This window comes from Anopheles aquasalis, chromosome 2 (assembly GCF_943734665.1).
Source record: "Anopheles aquasalis chromosome 2, idAnoAquaMG_Q_19, whole genome shotgun sequence".
Taxonomy (NCBI): domain Eukaryota; kingdom Metazoa; phylum Arthropoda; class Insecta; order Diptera; family Culicidae; genus Anopheles; species Anopheles aquasalis.
Window position 1 is genome coordinate 41,037,501 of NC_064877.1, and position 19,217 is coordinate 41,056,717.

General features: G+C 49.4%; 2 protein-coding genes across 4 annotated transcripts in view; one reads left to right on the forward strand and one right to left on the reverse strand.

Moving 5' to 3' along the window:
• Positions 1-15,098, reverse strand: part of LOC126581110 (suppressor of lurcher protein 1) — a 19,762-nt gene extending 4,664 nt beyond the window's left edge. For both annotated transcript variants that reach the window (XR_007609140.1, XM_050244572.1), the window contains exons 1-2: positions 14,979-15,098; positions 13,572-14,140 (exon numbers count right to left, since the gene is read on the reverse strand). Coding sequence is in view for 1 of the 2 variants with exons in the window: in XM_050244572.1 (XP_050100529.1) it covers positions 13,572-13,812 (241 nt within the window). In the remaining variant the exon portion in view is untranslated. The remainder of the gene's footprint in view (positions 1-13,571; positions 14,141-14,978) is intronic.
• Positions 1,382-6,617, forward strand: LOC126581119 (uncharacterized). Of its 2 annotated transcripts, none has more exons than XM_050244581.1 (4): positions 1,382-1,539; positions 4,853-4,977; positions 5,075-5,262; positions 6,031-6,617. In XM_050244581.1, exons 2-4 carry the CDS (start codon positions 4,887-4,889, stop codon positions 6,034-6,036), a joined length of 285 nt encoding a protein of 94 aa, XP_050100538.1. In that variant the 5' UTR covers positions 1,382-1,539; positions 4,853-4,886; the 3' UTR covers positions 6,037-6,617. The 2 variants fall into 2 exon arrangements, with proteins under 2 accessions (XP_050100538.1, XP_050100540.1); XM_050244583.1 differs by lacking the exon at positions 1,382-1,539 and adding an exon at positions 1,611-1,667.
• Positions 15,099-19,217: the final 4,119 nt, after the last annotated feature.

The window sequence follows — 19,217 nt, forward strand, 5'->3', positions numbered from 1 at the left end:
CATGAATCGGCATATTAGACGGCACCCGGTGTGCCTCATCGATGGAGCAACGAGCGGAAAGACAGGAAAAACACCGGAAAATCGTGAAACACTGGGCGCCTCCATTTACGGGCGCCTCCATGACTACGAAATGAGTGCCACTCATCGCCGGGTCTAGGTCACATGCGTGCGTGCGTAAGTTTCGAGCATAGATTGTATGCCAAGGAGACACACAAAGGACGAGCGGATTAACGTGAACCTGAGGAGAGGTGGTGTGTTGCTTTATCGTCTAGATTAGCGGCACTAGCATGCTCTGGGGTGTGTGGAGCCCAAGGTAGAGGTGTCCTAGGGTCGCGAGTATGAGAGTTCGGATGGTATCAAAAGATCGAATCCCCCCATTGTGGTGGATGGATGTTAAATTCAAAGAGGAACTGAAGGGAAAGAGGGAGTGCGGTGTGCTAAAAATAGCGAGAAAACACACATTCTGTGTTTTTTTTTAAACAAATACGATAGCGTACAGCCCCATTCTGATCCGCGCCATTCTCGTGGTTGGCAACGTTATCGCCGTCGATCGTTACGAGCAGTGCGAACGGCGACCCAATCCACCCGCGAGAACCTTGCCGTTTGCCAGGACAAGGGTGAGGCACGGTCCTGGGAGTGCTGGTTGAGCGACAACTCGGTGATGATGATGACAGATGACAAAGAGATAAACAAAAGATCTATTTTAAGCCCCACATGATCATCACCGGATGTCCGGTGGTGGGGAAGGTGCGCAAAGCATGAGGAGCGAAATGTTGACGATGTTCATGATGATGATGATGATGGTGATGATAAGAAGAAGACGGTGATCAGGTAGGAGCGCACGAGAAGAAGTGATCGCACTTGCGTCACGGCCCCTCGCTCGATCGCTCGTTGCCCCTCTCCGGATCGCAAATAGAACTCGGTGCTCCGGAGTCATGCCGCAAGTGTGTGTCATAATGTAGCGAATGTCCTGACCACAACCGCGATTCAACCACGTCCACTGGTCCACACAAAGCGAGAACAATGGAAGCGAAACGTTCGCGATCGCAAACAAGAACGCTAGGCTCCACGTGTAAACCGTTATTTTTAAGATCCTTCGATCGATCGACCGATCGGCCAAATTGATCACCTTCCATCGATCCCCTTGTTCCGCTCCGTTTGTTCTCACTCATCCACGCCCTCGCTCGCTCACTCACTTAGCCCTCGCTCAAGCAGCGGCAGCAGTTGGCATCCATTCGCTCGGCGGGCGACTTTCTTCCCTTTTGGCTCGTGACTTCGGGACTTCGTTTTTGCGAACGGTGCGCTTCGGTTCGGCTGGTTGGCAACGATCACTGTCATTGTTTTGGGACGGCATCGCGTTGGCCAGAGTGAGAGGGAACGAGTGAGCTGGTGAGATGGCCAGAGTGCTACCGCGATCGTAACCAGGGACCGGGCACAGGGTTTTTAAGCCCTCACCAGTATCAGTCTAATCAGTCTTGAGTTATCTCGCACCGAAGACAGTTGGCCGGCCTGCACAACAGCTTCTGAGTTTCGAATTCTGTAAGCAAACCAGTCTACTGCAGGTCTACAGACTAGCTACTAGGCTCTCGCTATAGGTCGATTGTTGCATAGTCACACTAGAAGCAGTGTAGCTACCATCCCTAGCCAGGCTCTAGGATCTTAGCCAGGTGTTTGTTTTTATGTGAAGTGCATGCTGTGAATGGAAAGGCGAACAGCGCTCGCTAGATGGACATGATAAAACTGTGTGAACGATCGTGACGAGGTGCCGAGTGAGGACTTTGGTTTCAGCTGCTGGTTCAGGTGTTTGGTGTTATGGTGCCAACATAAATATGAGCTGATGCTGCTTCTTCTTGTGTCTGCTCCGTGGTGTGATATCTGATGCGCAAAAAGGGAAAACGAGAATCTCGCTTCGAATAGCTGCTGTTCCCCGCAAAGAGAGACTGCTAGGAGTCAGGACGGAAAATTGCTCCAATCCGAGTTGGAAGTGTTCGAAATTGAATCCTTTAAATTCCACGAGTACAAAATTCCTCGTAACTCTCGTCGCCGTTGTGTTTGATCCTGCCGATGCTTTTGATAGCGAACTGAAATGAACTTTATCGCTCTTTCTCTCTCTCTCTTTTTCACTACCTCTCTTTGGTGGAGTAATTGATAAATTGTAATGTTATGCTTCCAAAAAAAGGGAGAAAGAAAAACCTCCCCGGATGGTGTGCTATAGTTCGGTGGTGTGCCCTGGTGACCGCATTGCGCGAATCTGTGTCCTTCCGATCTGATCCAGAGAACCACCACTCCTCTCTGCAGGTTGGGGAAGATGATGTATGGTACGGCACGGTGTCAGTGTTTTTGGGAGGTTTCGGGGTCGCGATTCTTATCGCGTACCGCAAATCACGACGCATCCAGTCCCTCTTCTGTCCCCCAAAACCTGACTTCAATTACGCATCGCACCGGTGGTAGCCGGTGGTCTGTTCCCGTGGATGTGCTAAAAATAATTGCCAGCCAGCCAGCCAGCCATTTTACCGGCCACTCGTGGCATGGCGTGGCCCGTTTGCCCTTTCGGAATGCCAGCGCGGTGCTTGAGTGGCCGAGAGCACTCGAGATCTCGAGATGCACCAGCGGAGGAGAGCACTCAGCGGTTGGCCACCGCTGCCTTTTGAGGTTCCCGAATTTATGAGATTGTCAGTCACAGAGGAAGAGAGTGTGAGAGAGAGAGAGAGAGAGATGAGGGGTAGGAGATCAGCAGGGTGTACACCTACCGCAGGTAACCAACTTCGGCCATTAGCCGGTGGCAAAGTGGCCAATTAATCGGTTTCCGCTCGCCGAATCGCTCCGATCGCACGCGTTTGGCTACACTGAGCATTGCCACACCGAAGGCCACTTGAGACTGTGGCCACATTCAAGCGTACACAGACACCCGGACACACGCAAACGTGTATGGTATCGTCGTCGCGGGGAGCATAAAAATAATTCCCACCGAAAAATACGGTTTCTGATTCCCATCATTCGCCACTCGAATGGAGGCGCCCGCCTGGGAGGGTTCGAGGAGGGGGGACGCATCCACCGAAAGCAGGGAATCGCGGTCATAACGGTGGTACCGGTGGTGGTACCGTGTGCTAGGATGTGAAAAATTATGTTTATTTTTGCTCGCTGGCCGGCTCGTTATTTGCCGTCGGCACCGCGGTCATGGCGGTGAGGGACGAAGGGAGGGAAGCTGGCTGATCAAGTCCACCGTTTAGGGGTCCCTCTCGCACTCTGTGGGGCTGGGACGTGCTATTTTCCCGAAAAGTGCTAGCGCGAATCGCAGGCAGACGTTGCTCGGGGACCACTTGCGTCACACACGACGACACGACGGGGACGGCGAAGCAACACCATCCGGACCAACCAACAGAGGGACAGGGAGCCCCGGACACGAGGAAAGCTCATTCGTAAATGTAATAACCTTGCCTGGCCCCCTGCTGCTGCTGCTGCTGGTCGGTTGCGTGATAAAGTCAAAATGAAAACTGCACCGAGAGGCAGCTTTTGGGACGCCGAGGTTCCGAGTGGCGCGCAAAAGCAATCAAAAGCGCCTGACTCACCCTCCCAGCCCAACACGAAGTCCCAAGGGTGCAGAATAAATGAGCAAATTGCATTGCGGACGCAGCACGGCCATTACTTGCTGGCCAGAAAGCCAGCAAGTGCCAGTCGGTGGATCACATTCGCCGATTTCACGATGGCACGATGATTCATCGGTCGATGCGAAGCGCACTATCGCGACCTCTAGATAACGCCACCACGGTACCAGACCAGACCTTTGACCGCACCGCGGGAACCACGAAAAAAACGATGCACAATGCTGCGGTGGTTGTTGCTGGTGGTCACTGGCCACCAAGAGGAGTGGCAGCATATTTTTAAAAATAGTTTCTATTACCGCGGACCGCGGCGCACTCATGGTGGTTGCTACCGACGCTGGCCGATGCAGAATGCCTGCGAAACAACCGTGAGCACCCTGGCACTGAGTGCACCCTGGTGCTGCAAAGATCAAATTTCTTTCGCGGCTTTTCTCCCCTCGACCCCTGAGCGGCCAAAGGTTCGGCTGCTGCACATTCCGACCGGGTGCAACCCCCGCCGGGCCAACCAGAACGGTGGCGCCGAACGTTGGTTCGGATTGTAAAGAAAAGGCCACGAAAACTCCGGTGCCGCCAGGGTGCTGGCGGGTGCTCCACCAAATGGAGCTCGCTGAGAAATACCTTAACCTTCGCGTGGAATCCTTGTTTTGCGATCGCTCGTGGTCGCTTCCAGGGAAATGTATAATTTTACAAGGAAGAGAGCAGAGAGAGAGAGAGAGAGAGAGAGAGAGAGCAGAGAGAGCGCTGCGGCCTCTTCAACATGGTTTGAGGCATATGTTGCGATGCTGGGTGCGTTGTAAAGTTCGCAACGATGGAGAGCCTGGCTTGCACGTGTTTTGAATTGTTTCAGGCCTTGGTCCGGTAGGCTCGGGACCGCATAATTATCATCATTCCGAGAGACTGGGAGAGAGGGGAAAAGCAAACCATAAAATCATCCAAAACACTGCCAAGCGGCTAGAGATGGTACCTTTGGGGTGTACAGACTCTAAACTGTTTCTAGGCGCGGGAACAGGGACCAACGGCTCTAATGTTTCGTTTGGAAAATATTTAAAATTTCTAACCATAAAGTTGGTATTTACCATTTGTTCTGCTGCTGCTCTTTCACTCGAAGTCTGTGTTGAGTTGGGTGCGTTAAACAACTTTTCAGACATTTGTTTTTGATACATTAGGGCTCCAGCCAGTGTAAAGCATCGAGCATGTCATTTATAACTTTTTTTTCCTTTTTCTTCTTGTTCTCGCTCTCATTTGCGTAGTGTAACTACAGCGTAAAAACACAAATCACCGAAAATGTTCAAGCCACATCTGGAAATGATCGGAAGCTACGAGCCCATCAGCAAGAAGGCTCGCTTCTTCAACACCTACCTCAAATCGCTCAAGGGTAAGTGGTCACAGGCGCAGCTGACTCGCACGACATGCCTAGACATCCGGACCTAATCCATGCTTTCGTCAACCAACCAACCAATCCGTCCAAACAGGCTCGCAGGACATTCTGGCCAAGGAGAAGCGCAGCTACAGCTCGTCCTTCGAATCCCAGAGCATCTACAGTGACTCGAAATTCGCCTGCGAAAGAGTCAAGTCGCCCGGCTACCACTACAACCCGGTCAGCAAGGACACCTACGGAGTCACGCCGAGAAAGATTAACGCACGCGACTTCTCCGCCAGAGTGAGCATCAAGGGGGTGAAGGGGGAGAGGGGGGGGGGGGAAGTAATCCTCGGGAATTCACGAACCTCTGCCGCTTATCAGTACGGCAGTAGTCAGCTAGTGAACGCACATTCGCGATGTGGCACAAGGGAGGTTGGCCGCAAGGGAGGGGTAGACCACCTTGCCGTCGCCGTAAAAATAGTCTCGCACGACTTCGTGCGGCAGGGCGACACGTCGGGAGCAATTGCTTCCGAGGAATGCGTTCAAGGTGATGAAAATAAGTCCCACACCACCATCGCCACCGAGAAACCACCGCTAAATAGCGTGGCCTTTTTATTTTTATCAAACACTTCTTTCCACGGGGCTGAAAGATGAAACTCACCAAAAACCGGGGAACTCGGCCTTCTTGTTAGTCCCTGTGTCAACCAGTTTGCCACCGCGGCGCTACCGCTGGTGCTGAGGAATGGCAGCGGAACGGAGCAGCAGTTGTCACTCAAAATTGTGAAAAATGGTTGTGGCCGCTCGTGCGGTGCGGATGCGAATTATCTGTTCGCATGAGGGAAAAAGTATTTTTAACACCCTGATTGTCCGATTTTCCGTTCGATTCGGTACCGTTTTTGGGCCGAGGGTAATGGCTACATTCCTCTTTTTTTCATTCATGATTTCCGAACCCAATCGCCTTTTAATGAAACAATTATCTCAATTAGCGGCTGACCTACTAACGCTCTTCTTATTGTTTCCCTTTTTCTCTTCTTTCTTCTTTTCTCTCTTTCATTCGCATCGCAACAGCGCTAAACATCGCGAGTAGCACTCCCACTATCCTTAATGTCTTAATGTGTTTCCTAAGTTCTTGAACAACACCTTAACCAACACCGGCTACCCAAAAACCGGTGTGCACCAGCCGGTGGCCGGTGCAGCAGATCAGGCCGTATGACCGGTGCCAGATAACCAGATAGAGAGCAGCAGCAGCAGCGAGCATGTTTTTCGATTATATTTTTCGTTTGTTGTGCGTCTTCCTCACAAGCGAGCGCAAACGCTGATGGACGCAAACGGTGGACGAACGGACCAGCCGGATGGATGAACGGGTGCACGCAACAGCATCGCGGAGTTTATGCGGAACTTATAACTTCAATCCGATTCCCGTGGCCGTTCCCTTCTTTCGAATCTCCCCCGGGGGAAGGCGAGTAACGAGTAACGAGAACAACGTGAGAGCGAAACTTCGATCAGCGCAATGGCAGCTGAAATGGCAAATAATCGAGAATGAGAGAGAGGATATCCAGTGATTGAGAAGAAAAAAAAACATGGATTTGGTTTAGTTTAGGACAATTCGATCAACAAATTACCTGACAAACGACAAATGCAACACGCACGCGGACTAACTTAACTAACAACCTATCTCGAGCCAACCAAAGGACATCGGTCATCTTCGGGTCCGAAGTATCCATCCTTTCAACTTGAACATCGAAGGGGGAGCGGACTCGAAGGATCAAACAACAGCGACGCACACAAAGACACACACATAAACGCATCGCATCCACACTCGATGCACGTTTCGCGAATCCCGGGAAAGTGGCGTGGGTCAGCGACGCCAAGAAAGACGAGGAATGGAAATGGTACAAGTCGAGAGAGAAAAAGGCATCCGCCGGAAATGGTTCAGCGCCGTGTTCCGGTCAGTGGCGTGCCACGGGCGAGGAAGGCCACCAACCAAAAATGATAGTCAATCAATCCCTTTACTCGACCCAAAACCAACACCAAAACCACCACCCGGCCACTCCCCAAAAAGTATCCAACACAAACACTATATTTTTCTTTTCATTTACCTTATGTGTAACATATTTTTGTTTTTATTCGTAAAATCAAGGCTGTAAGTTATGAGAGCGAAATAAAAATATCAACAAAAACACACAAACAATCTGTCTGCATTTGCTGCTGCTGCTGCTGCTGCTGCTGCTACTGTCGTCATTTCCTGATGGTTGGTTATGGTTGGGATTACGACGGTTATGGTGAACCATTTCCCGATGTCCTGGTGGACCTCGCGATGGACCGTGATGACATCTGGCATCGTTGATGCGCTCTTTTGGGAAATGTCACTCATTTCAACATGTTCACGGTAAACAACCTGTCGGCAGGGGTGGCAGTTCTAGGGCAGCATTGTTCAAGCAAGCTGCTACGAACGTAAAAACAATGATTATCTCAATCGTGATTCTGCGGCTATCGCACTGAGTGTGTTTCGTTTATTTATCCTGTTGTAACGATGGAAGTCCTTTGAAGAAAGAAATGTTTTATCAACGTGACATTGTTTGAAAAGTTAAAACCTAATCCATACTGGGAGTCTACTAGAGGACCATAGTAGTGTGGTTATCAGGTTACGGTTCTATTTTTCTCAAGTAACACTTACTAATGCCTTCCAGTTGTGGTCACTAGCTGGGGAGTTTTAATCCTTAGTATTTCACGTAACCCTTCTGTAACTCAACTGAATATGGACTTTATTCTTTGATGGATTTTAACTTTATCTAAAGCTGCTAAATCTACACAGAATAATAGCAATTCCAGCAGCCGTAAGGTCATTCCAAATTCGCAGCGTGTACACATGACTTCCGTTTATTAAACCTCGCAAAGCAATGACGTCAGGCCAGCCCATCCCACACGACTCGCTTGGGACGTCTCAGTTGCAATGATCTTGCTTTGCCGAGCAAATCTCCGCACGGTTCCAGAATCTCTAGCGATCTCACCGTACAACGAAGCGCCTGGCATCATTAAAGAAAAAGTCCCACTTGAGTGAAAAGCCAGCAAGCGCTCGTTCCACGCTGGCAGACTTTTCATTTGCTTTTCCATAATGCCTTCCTGTTGTGCACTAATTTCAGTGAGCAATTATTTCTCCGTGCTGCTGCACATGCTGCATGTGCTGCATGTGCTCAAGAATGTCATCAGACGGATTTAGCACGGATCGCTGGAGACTGTATTGCGGTTGCTCGTTTGTACGTCTCATATCATTATGATGCAACAAGTTTCGTCATAAGGTTTTCGGTTGTCCTTGCAACGAAAGGACCGTTTGTTACGAAAGAGAGCGTGGAAAACCTGGAGTTATACAATCGATGACAAGAGCAACCGCCAACTTGCGCCATACCGTTGACGAAGGTGACTTTTGGATAGGTCTCTGGGTTGCCGCTTCAGTGAATCTACCGTACCTTCTGCCAGGCAGAGGGTAGAGATGTTAGGTGCTGTGTCACGGAAAGCACTTTGCTACATCAAAAATTCATAATGGCCGCGTAGTGGGGAAGGCAGCAGCAGTGATGGAATGATGAAATGGAGCAAAGTTCCATTATTTGCAAGTGGAGTTCTTTGCATTCGTTTTGCACTGTTCACTCTCCATTTGCCGCACACATGTCCTGGGTCGATTAAATGGAATGCCTTCCTGTAAAGGTGCTCCCTTGTTTGCCTTGGTAAAACCATTGAACCGTGAAGTATCAAGGTGTGTGAGACTGGAAAAACCTGTCCTTTTGCCATTCCGTAGGCCAGAGTGTACACTGAGCGTGGTTTAGCCGTACGTTTACAGAAGTTTCATGTATTCAACACCCTGGGCTTGACAACATTCCTGCATTCTCTGGAGTGATCATATATCGGCGCTACACCTGTCACTCCCATGGTCGGAATAGTTCTGTATGTTCGATTCATTTCTGCTCTTACTTTATCTCTCCCACTGTACCACTATCCACACTCGTTTAAAAAAAGAACACTTGCGAGCAATACTCATCGAAACAACCTGTTTCAAGGGCCATCGTTCTGCGCATCAGGCGCACAAAACTTCAGCACCGTTACGGTATAAACATTTCCCGCCAATTTGAACGTGACATTGGTCGCACCTGGAAACCATTTAACCGCTTTACACCTTTCATGTTATCAAACGAGATTATCAAACGACGACGAGCGACAAACACGCCTGATACTCACGATACTCGTCGTCTCGTCGTCTGTTCCTGCACGGAACCACCAAACGATTATGGCAATAAGGCGTCACCACCGCGAATAGCGGATATTGCTTTTGCAGGAAGGGAAAGATAGAGGATTGCCACCCACAGTGCGCCATTGCTGGCCCATCTCGGCGGTAGTACGCGCCCGGAAAACCCGGAAACGGATATTTGATAGCAAGTGAAGGTGTCGGGTGCCCCACCCCAGGGATGGGTTTGCGGGAGGGCAACAGAACGGTAAATGGCAAGACGGAACGTTTTATTGAATTGCATTCCCGTCCGCTACACGCCCACGGTATTACAACTGCCCGGTAATTGGATTCGCTTTGCCGGAATAGTTTCCGGTCGTTTCCACGGGAAGTCGATGCTGCAGCGCGCCTCGCTGCAGATACCAAATGGTCGCGCATGCAACAGATGAAGTCTGCCGAGCAGTTGGCATGAAATAGTAAATGGGAATGCGATGAGTTTTACACAATCATCTTTCAGTGAGCCAGGGAAAGCGAATAGCTGTATTTAATTGTCGGCGAAGCACTCTTTTTCCCAACTAGCGGCTCGACTACATGGCGCTTTTGTGTCGAAAGGATCAAACGGATTAGGGATTGCCTCGCTTAACACTCCAAGTCAAATTAGAAAATGAAGAATGGATGAAATTATGGAGAGAGGGCATCCTGAACATCAATTGCTTTATTGGTCTCTGCAACGGAAACAGAAGGATCTAAATCTAAATATTTGAATGTTAAATTTCTCCTCTTTTCAAATTGGCTAAGGAATACATATTGTCCCACAAGAGCGATACCCATCGTGTGGTTTAACGATGCCCATCAATCGACCGCAACGGATTGATCAACAATTCTCACTATCATTCTCGGCCTCATCAGCGATTAGATCCGCACGGTCCGCGGCAGAAAGTGCCGCCAGCATTCGGCATCAGTAACGATGCCTCCCGCTCCAGCACTTGCCTTGGTAGCAGTTAATGAAATGGTAATTATTTTCTGTGACTTCTACTTCCACTCTCTTCGTCACCGCACGCCCAAGAACGAAGATTGCATCGGAGATGGCTATCGTGGCCGAAATAAAGTCCTGTCCAAAATGTATTTATGACCTGGGCACCCCACCCAAATGGATCCGTCGATCAGCAATGGTCAATGAAAGCTAGTGACAAACGAGGCGGTCCGTTTCAGACATGGACCCATTTTCCGATTCCGATCTCCACTCCAGCGAATGGCCAGTCTGTGGACCGTGCCCGAGGCCTGATGTGAGAAGGATGACAGAAAAAGTTTAGTCGGTCAATCGATTAGTTGCCAATCTAGTTTCTTTCAATGAGCGAAAATCGAAATGAGACCGAGAGGTTCCCATCTCCGATTGCCCTCCGGGACATTGGGCTTCGGGGTCAGGGAGTTGGTCGGCCGGAGGCGAATCATTCCGGTCCGGTGGGCCTTCTTTCACCTACCCCTTGGGTAGAATGGTGAGCGAAGTGCGCCATGATTAGATTGTATCGACCAAGAATCAATTCCACAAAACGCTTGATAACGTTTTCTGCTAATGGCTTTGATGGACCACAGGAGGAGCCACGGCCAAGGAGTGCCAAGGAACATTGTCTTCTTCGACCTGTCAGCCAGATTCTAGGCCAGTCTTCTGGCCATGCTCTTTGGCTGGAGCGCAATCCCAATGCTAATTATTCCATGACAAACAGTGATATGAGCTGCGCATCGATCCATCGGTCCAGGCGGGATTTTGGGAAACGTCCGTTTGATGTGTCGCTACCATCTCATTCGTATGTCGGAGGCGCTATGGGATCCGAGAGCTCAAATTATTAATAGGGATCATATCGAGCAGAGAAGCTGATATATCACCGAGCACCGACCGGAGGAGCGTTATACATTCCGATCGATTCCGGTGGTTGCCGGTGGTGATTCATTGGTTTGTATCTCGCCATCAAGAATCTTATCGATCTCTGCCGGTGGTGAGGAATGTGTTTGACTAGCACTTACCACCCAGCGACATAGGCGAAGTGATGCTGCTGATGAAGAAATTTATGCGAATTTACCATGGATATTGGTTAAGTAAACATTCTTAACGACAATCTTGGTTTGGTTTGATGAACGTGGAACAGACGAATCAAGTGAAGGCAACGAGATGGAAGCAGTACCAATAGATACTGTTACTTGATCCAAAAATATTTACTTTTTACGAACATCTCTAAACAGTGTGTGGGCGCATTGGATGGGAATCGAGGCAGCTGTTTCAGTAGAATTCATAAGTGGCTTAATTCCGCTACGCTTGGTGAATCATATTTTATTGTATGTTGTTTGTAATGTCATCAAAATGTAAATTAAATAACGTATCAATGTAAACAGTTTGAAGTAGATGATGCACGCTGAAGTTGATGTCACCGTATCCAGGATCACGTTACGGAACTCAATACGCAACTGTTACTATCTATTAGTAGTTGAAACGATTTTAGCAAACCGATAGTTTGGCAGCAATTTGAAGTGGTCGTTTGTAACAAAATTGGCAATTTCGAAAGCGAGAAAGGAAGCAGAGAGATAGAGTGACAGAATTCGCGCAAAGAATGAAAGTCTCGAAGGGAGCACCAGACGAAAAGGAAGCGACGAATTCTCATTTGAACGAACATTCCAAAAACATCCTCCCATTCGTTTTTTGTCTTTCCTTCATTCTTTCTCTCACTTTCTTCTCTTCACCGTAGTCGATTGCCAGCAATTTGTAGTACCTGGAATGGGAAAGGGCGGAAGCTGGCGCTCTTCGAAAAGAATGTAATGAACTACTTCTTCTCAACTTGTCAAACCAACGCCTTCAAACGCGGAAGCGGAAATGGCGAAAGTTTTCAACCCGTTGACCATGCCCACCGACCTTCGGGGTGCGCTTATGTGGAGCTAACTTGTGCAACGGATCCTTCGTCCCATCGACGCCCCGCATCGAGCACACATTCCGGCGTCGAGTGTTGAAAGTCAACAAATTATCAACACACCATGGTGGAGCTTTCAGTGGGTCCGGAGGGGGAGCATAAACGACTTCCATTGATGATGTGGGTGGTAGGTGTGGTGTGCGCTTTCCACTTTCACTGCCACTTCCTGCTACTGATGCCGCGCCATTGAATGCACGCCTCCACCGATGGTATGTTTACCGAGTGAGTTCTCGTGATCTATTTGATTATAAAACTGAGCCAACATAATTAAGTGCGATGAAGTAAATTAAACAGACTGGAAGCGCTGCTCTGATGCACGCTTGCTTTACACACCCCATCGCCTTTTGAGATCAAATCGCTTGATGGAAATGCATTCTATCGTAGCGTTGGGCATCATAAACGATGCGAGGACGTCGATTCAACTCCAGCATTCCATGGAGTACCATCAACTAATGATGGGACAGGCGTACGAATGGGAAGGACATTTACATACTAGCTATCCCACAGTACATGCCATTAATCTCCCTCATCGAGAGCACAACATCAATGCCAATCTCGCACTGGGGCTGATTAGAGCTCATGAGCTAATCATTAGCGGTATGAAGATTGGATCTAAAGTATTTGACGGTTGATTACTGGTTCATTGCTATGCATTCAGAATTAATGTCACCGCTAGATAGCAGAATTTGCGTAATCAAACGATGGGTCGCAAAATAAAATTATTCGCGAAGCAGTTTCATTTCATCGCTGGAACGACTGGAACGATTATTGGTAGATTGCTCTCTGTTGGTGCGAAAGTAGGAACACTGGTATCCGAATTTGAGCTCATTTGTTGTGCTTCGTACAGTCATGTATGCAAAAACAAAGTTACAACATGGATCTCTTTCAACACCGGTTTAGAGACAGAAGCTTAAGAGAGATCTAGTTCAAAGTTAATGTAACCAAAACGGCGCAGGGGCACTTTGGGACTGGGACCCTTCACCCTGACAATGACGGTAATTACTTCAACGACGATCCTCCCATGCCACAGCTCAACTTATCCTTGCACTCCCCACACGTTAGTGGCCCCGGGGAACCCAACTCACGAACAAAGTGAGTTACTTCATCATACATTCCCGGCCTTACTTCGCGCAATGGGACGCCACCATTGCTCACTCACTATCGCCATTTCTCAATGTATGGCGAACCATGCATGCAACGGAAAACTTTCGCCGCAAATTTATAGCCGCAAGTCGCAGTCAGTGCGACCAGAACGGAGCCGGAAGGTCGTAAAACATCGAGATACCTTATGCACCCTATCCCTCCGCATCCCACCGTAAAGCGCAGAATAATGCCAGGCAAGATTAAGGCCTCTCGGTTGGCTATAAAGTGTCAGCCAGAGTCAGGTGAACTCCAGGCGTACCTCTCGCCGTCATCGTCGTCATCCTGGGACGTACCTTTTAAGTGGGATCTATCGCGACCTGCCGCACCCACCGCCATCGGTGGACCGGCGATTGGTGGTGCGCCGTTGAGCGTAGCCACAGGATTGCTGCCACCGGTATGCTCACCGCTACCAACCGTATTACCGGTCGGAATGCTGGCGCTGCTTTCGGGTGTCGCTACGGGCGGTCGCAGGATGAGCAACATCAAGCAAAAGATGAAATTTGTTGCATTTACTAATTGATGAGGGTGTTCCATTATCGTGTGCCGTTTGCTGCGTCGCTATGCCGTGCCGTATGCTAGTAGCTCCCGCTTCCGTTTTCTCCGCAGAAAGGATGCTAGAAAGGAGACTACACTGAACACTTTGTGACTTTCCGATGTCACTAATCCCACTGGGCATCAGCAGTCCATTAGCTGTTCGTGACTATTTCGTGTTCATGCTTCCGGTTGGAACCAACTACTTGTCCAGTTCCCCTTAAGCAGTTCCGGTAGCAGTACAGTTTTCAATCACTTCCATTTCCACTAACGTACATTGTGCTGACACTGTGCGCTGACTGGCAGAACGTTGCTGGTGCTGGTTGTGCTTCTACATGAAAGGGAAAACCCACCCCGTGGGTAGGGATTAAGTTAAGAGAATTGTAATCTCTTTTCGCTTCTGTGTATCAATATAATTTGAAATTCTTATCGAGAACCAACGACTGGCAGAGGCGATTGGCTTGGCTGGCTTCCCCAACTTCCGGTAGCGTATTTTTGGATGAAGGTAAAATGTTTCTTTACCAGGAAATGTAAGTCTTTCAACGAAATTAAAAGCATTTCAGAAACAGATGACTCGAATGCACCAGATGGATCCTTTTCTGGGGCGCTTTACGATTTAACAATGTTGTCGGAAAAGCCAGAAAATCTCATTTTAAATTACTAATTGCGTCCTGTTAGTGCGTTGTTCAAGCAGAGTATATGGCACCATTTGTATCACGTCCGCTCTTTGTTTCTATCGCAGAATGGGGCTTCATATTGTTAGTCAAGTTGCGTTGTACGTAGCACCACCGGTAACCCCTCAGGAATGCTCTTTTGACATTCCACACTCACTCAGGGGTGGGACTTAGTATGTTTCACTCGCTATTATCAACCGCGCGAACAATGCAATGCCTTTATCTAGTCATCAATCACACCGGACCACAATGCTAATTAACGATATGCTTTGTCAATCGTTTGCTCACTGTTCTGCGGTCCGTCCGTCCGTCCGTCCGTCCGTCCGTCCGTCCGTGCGATATGCGTTGCTCACAGATTCATCCGCCCTTTGGCCACAGGCACAGCATAAGTTCATGTGTTGCGCTTGGCGTTGTGTGCGTCCGAAATGATGAATGCACCAGGGCCCACAAGCCGCGCTTAAATCGTGCGATAAATCAAATCAACGTATTACAAACCACGGCCTACGACAAAGCCAACCATCGGTCCCAACCACTGGCACGCAACGTATGTGTGCAGTTTGACCGGTATGTATGCTGTCCACCACACTCTCTGACCGACCGACGATGACCGAGTTGATACAATTTGCATTTCATAAACAGCACCACGGGACCACCGCCAAACACTGCTGGTCAGGAATAGTATACTCCGGGCACACGCAACTGTCAGCCGCTAATCCGCGTAATATTTTGCGACTGATAACCGGCCACCGAAAGGGGGCCACTGTTGAACTCAAGAGCGCCACCACAACCTAACCGTCTGACTGTCACGAACGCAACTGAACGGCTACGATCAGCCAACGCTCCAGCACAGCATCCAACATGCTACAGCATCCTTGCTGCGGTGCTTCGGGGGCCGATCCTTTCGCCGGTGCCGAACGGTGAGAACGAATATCGCCGACCGTGCGCATGTATGTTTGCCTCTCGGTCCCGGAACACTGCACACGACACTGTAGTGCTTCGCCTGTTTTGGGGCCCATTGCGACCGGACCGGGGAGCCTCGTTGTGTCGTCGTCGAGGTTTGATTCACTTGCCCGTTTGGTTGGGAATCCTTTTTTTTGCTTTTCTTTTTTCTCCGCGCCTCGCGCCCACGGTCGTGGCTCCTCTGACGGGTTGGCGCGAAGTCTAGCCGCTGGCCCGGAGTGCGATGCACGATTTTTTCAAATTACTTGCTTGCATTGGGACCGCAAACATGGGGTTCGACACGGGGTTTCATTTATTTACGGACCAGCGGACCACCACTGTTGCTGGTTTTGCGCACCGGCGGAAGACTTATAGATGCAACCGTAAGGTGCGAACAGAAGGAGTACACGAATACCTGCTACTGCCGAATGGTAATTCGGACTTCGTTCGGTATTTGTGGGCTAGAGGCAAACATAGAAGTTCACAACAAAGACCATGCCAACACTGAACCCTAATCTAGGTCTCAGTTGAGGATAGACGTGCAAACAATGGCCAGTTTGTTTCAGTTTGCAGAATTGTAGTTCAAGCTTAAAATGATTGAAATTGTTAAGGGAATATATGAGCTTAATTTGATTTTTCGTACAATACACATCCAATACGGCATTCGATTTTATTGCAGTCAGTCGTCTAAGATAGTTCTCGTATGGAGTCGTCAAGTTCATTACTTCAATAACAAGTAATGGTTTTTTGGAAACAAGTAAAGTTGAATTAATTGGCCGCTGGTGACAGCTTTAATCGCCTAATCAACTCTACCACCAGCGTATCATCAGAATTTCTATAGATACTCAAGTTTTCCAAATTACCAGCTAATTGCCAAGAAGAAAAAATCCGGGCAACAACTCCATCGCAAATGGATTGATTTCTCGTCAGCCATCCGTCCCACGCGGATGTCAGAGCTCCTTCCGTCCGGCATTAATCCTCCTGGAACTCACATGCCCCAGAATGCTCACATCAGGATCCACGGTGAGTTTGCGATCCTTTCCGTAACACCCAAGCGATTCAAGTCCGATTCCGTGTATTTCAATTGTGCTCGCATGAGCAATAAAGTAAACTTTACAACCACTTTCGCCGGCATCCGAAACAGCAACAGCAGTTCAGTTCAGCTTTAGCCTCCGGCCATCTCTTCCGCATATTGACTTCTGGGGCATTTCTTTCATTCCTTGCCGTATGTATGGCCCACACGCAAAGGAGTAAGCAAACGGAGCGCTGACGGTGGTGTTTGGGAAAACGTTCCAAATATTTCATCCATCTCCAACTTGGGCTTTACATTCGCCTCTAGCTCTCGCTCTCTCGCTTCGTTCCTTATTTCCGCGACTCAACTCACTCGCGAAGCTTTCGACACATGAATATGTACATTCGCCGCAGACACTGCGCCAACGGCTGCAAAGTGCCTTGGCACCGAGTTTGGCCTTTGTTTAGGTTGGCTGTTTGGAGTGGTATTTTTGGGGCTTAGTTTGTTGTTGTTCCTTATCACATCTTTCACCGAACTGCTGGCGCTCGCGCACTCCCCAGTAGCTTTTTCGATTTCGAATCGATCGCACGAGAGATGAATTTTATTTGGTTTGGCGTGGCAGTAGTCGTTGGTTCATGTTCAGGCGCAAAACCATTTCCGCTTCACAAAACACCAGACCGTGGTCCCTGGCTGGCAAAGAGAGCCTCCCAAGTTTGATTCCGAGAAATATATTGCCCTCAAATTCTTCACCGAGGCGTGGCGTTGCAGGAAGGAAGCGGAAGCTGTTTGCTGGCCCCCGGTACCCGGGGAACAAAAGGGAGTCCCCAGGAAGTCAACCGGGCCGTACCGGGCAGGTCCTGGTTCCGGCTGGCAGCCGGACAACCATTTGCCCATTTGACAATAACGGAAGGAAGTAAATTTGAAAATCATTCATCCGTGTTTGTGTGCTTGTGTTTGGGGCCTGGATCGGTGTTTGGCGCTGAGCCCCGGGGTTGCCCCTAGTAATTTGGCCAGCTGGACCAACTGCAGCCGTGCTTTAAGCCTCCGGTATGGACACGTTAACATCTGTACGCTGGCGAAGACCACCGGGAGCCGGAAAGTAAAGGACGCTCGAACTGCGTGTCTGCCTGTCATCGGTAAACCCTTCGCATCGTGCATGCAACCAAGGTGATCAAGGCGTCAAGGAGAATGGCCCCTCGCTCGACCATGCATGACTGTTGTCACCACCTTTTATCTTTCTTTTTTGCCTCCTTTTTGGGCCAACGGAAAACGACGGAAATGCTGAAAATGCTGCGGTGCTGGAGGTTGTTTTTTGCGCTACGCCTTGCGCCGGAAAAGCGGAAAATCGTGGTCCGCAACGGCAACTGGATTGGCGAAGATGGCGACGATGCTTTTTGGCGCCACAGTCACCGTGGTAGCGAGGAGGCCTGGCAAGCAGCTTCTATCTGGGTGTTGGTGAGATTTGCTTACTGTTTCCTTTTCCTATTTCCCAACATCCCTCCCGGAGGTGTTCTTTGCCGTTGCCGTGAAAGCTTGTGTCCGCAGATCACCTTTTCGTTGGCTGCACGCTGGCATGATAGGCGGCACTCCCGGACACCCGTCAGGCAGCCTATCGCTGACAGCCTTCTAGCATCTGGAGCATCCGGAACGGCAGCCTCCTAGATCAACTGCGTGAATATCTCGCTCACTCGCCTGCTGCTGATGCTTCTTTCTCTTTCGTTTCACTCCAACACGGCTGGGAAATGAAGGAAGCCAGATGTGTTTACCTTGGCCGTGGGCGACACTCCGGCCTTTTGCCACGTTCAACGGGAGACAACTTGGGCTCTGGTTGTTGTTTTGGTTCCTTTAGCGGACCGCCACCATCCTGGAGGCCGGACCGACCAGCCACCGAGCACCGAGAATCACCGGAAAGACACAGCAACAGAGCAGAGCAGATCAGAGAGAGAGAGGTTGTTAACTGCAAACCGCTTCCTAAGCGAGGTAATGTCATGCCATGCCATGCCATGTCGTTAGTGGTCCACAGTATGTGTGTGGGTGTGTCGTTGTCGAGGCACAAAAAAAGGCAAAGAGCATATCCAACCCCACAACAATACAAGCACGTGTTGCAGGACATCGTGTAACGAAAACAACCGGAGGCACCAGTGAGCCGGCATTCTTGGTCGAGCGAGCCGGATCTCGAAGACAGCCCGGTTGTGCCCGGAGGGTGGTCATTGGTGTCATCACTGAGCCGGAATGCCGTCTGGTAATGTTTCGCTTCCATGGCAACACCGGACCGTTGTCCACAGTAAGCCGGATGTAATTGATGTTCGCGTTTTTTTTAACGAATTCGAATTTCCGAGTTACGACATCGACGACGCTTGAATACTGGTTGTAATTGGCATCGTTATTCGGCGATTCTCGTTCGAAAAGGAGACCCCCAATTAAAAGTCTTTTTTTATATGATACCAACCCACCAAAACCGACAAATGCCATTATGTCGGCATCAAAAGTTATCAGTTCGCAAAAAGTTTCACTTTTCGTCCACAAATTACATTAAACGGAAGGTTCGATCGATCCGTAGGCTTTATGAGGTACTGATGGTCTTTGTCGGAACCGTCAGCACTGGATCCTTGATGGGGATTGCGATGAAAGCAAGCAACTCCTGAGGCTGGTCCGGATGGCCAGGAAAGCAACTTTCTCGAGGCTTTTATCTACGATCTGCGGGATTTGTAATGAGTTATGTGACAACGAGCTGACAGCGGGCTTAGAATGGAGCCGCTTCCGAGCCAGTGAGGTTGGTCCAT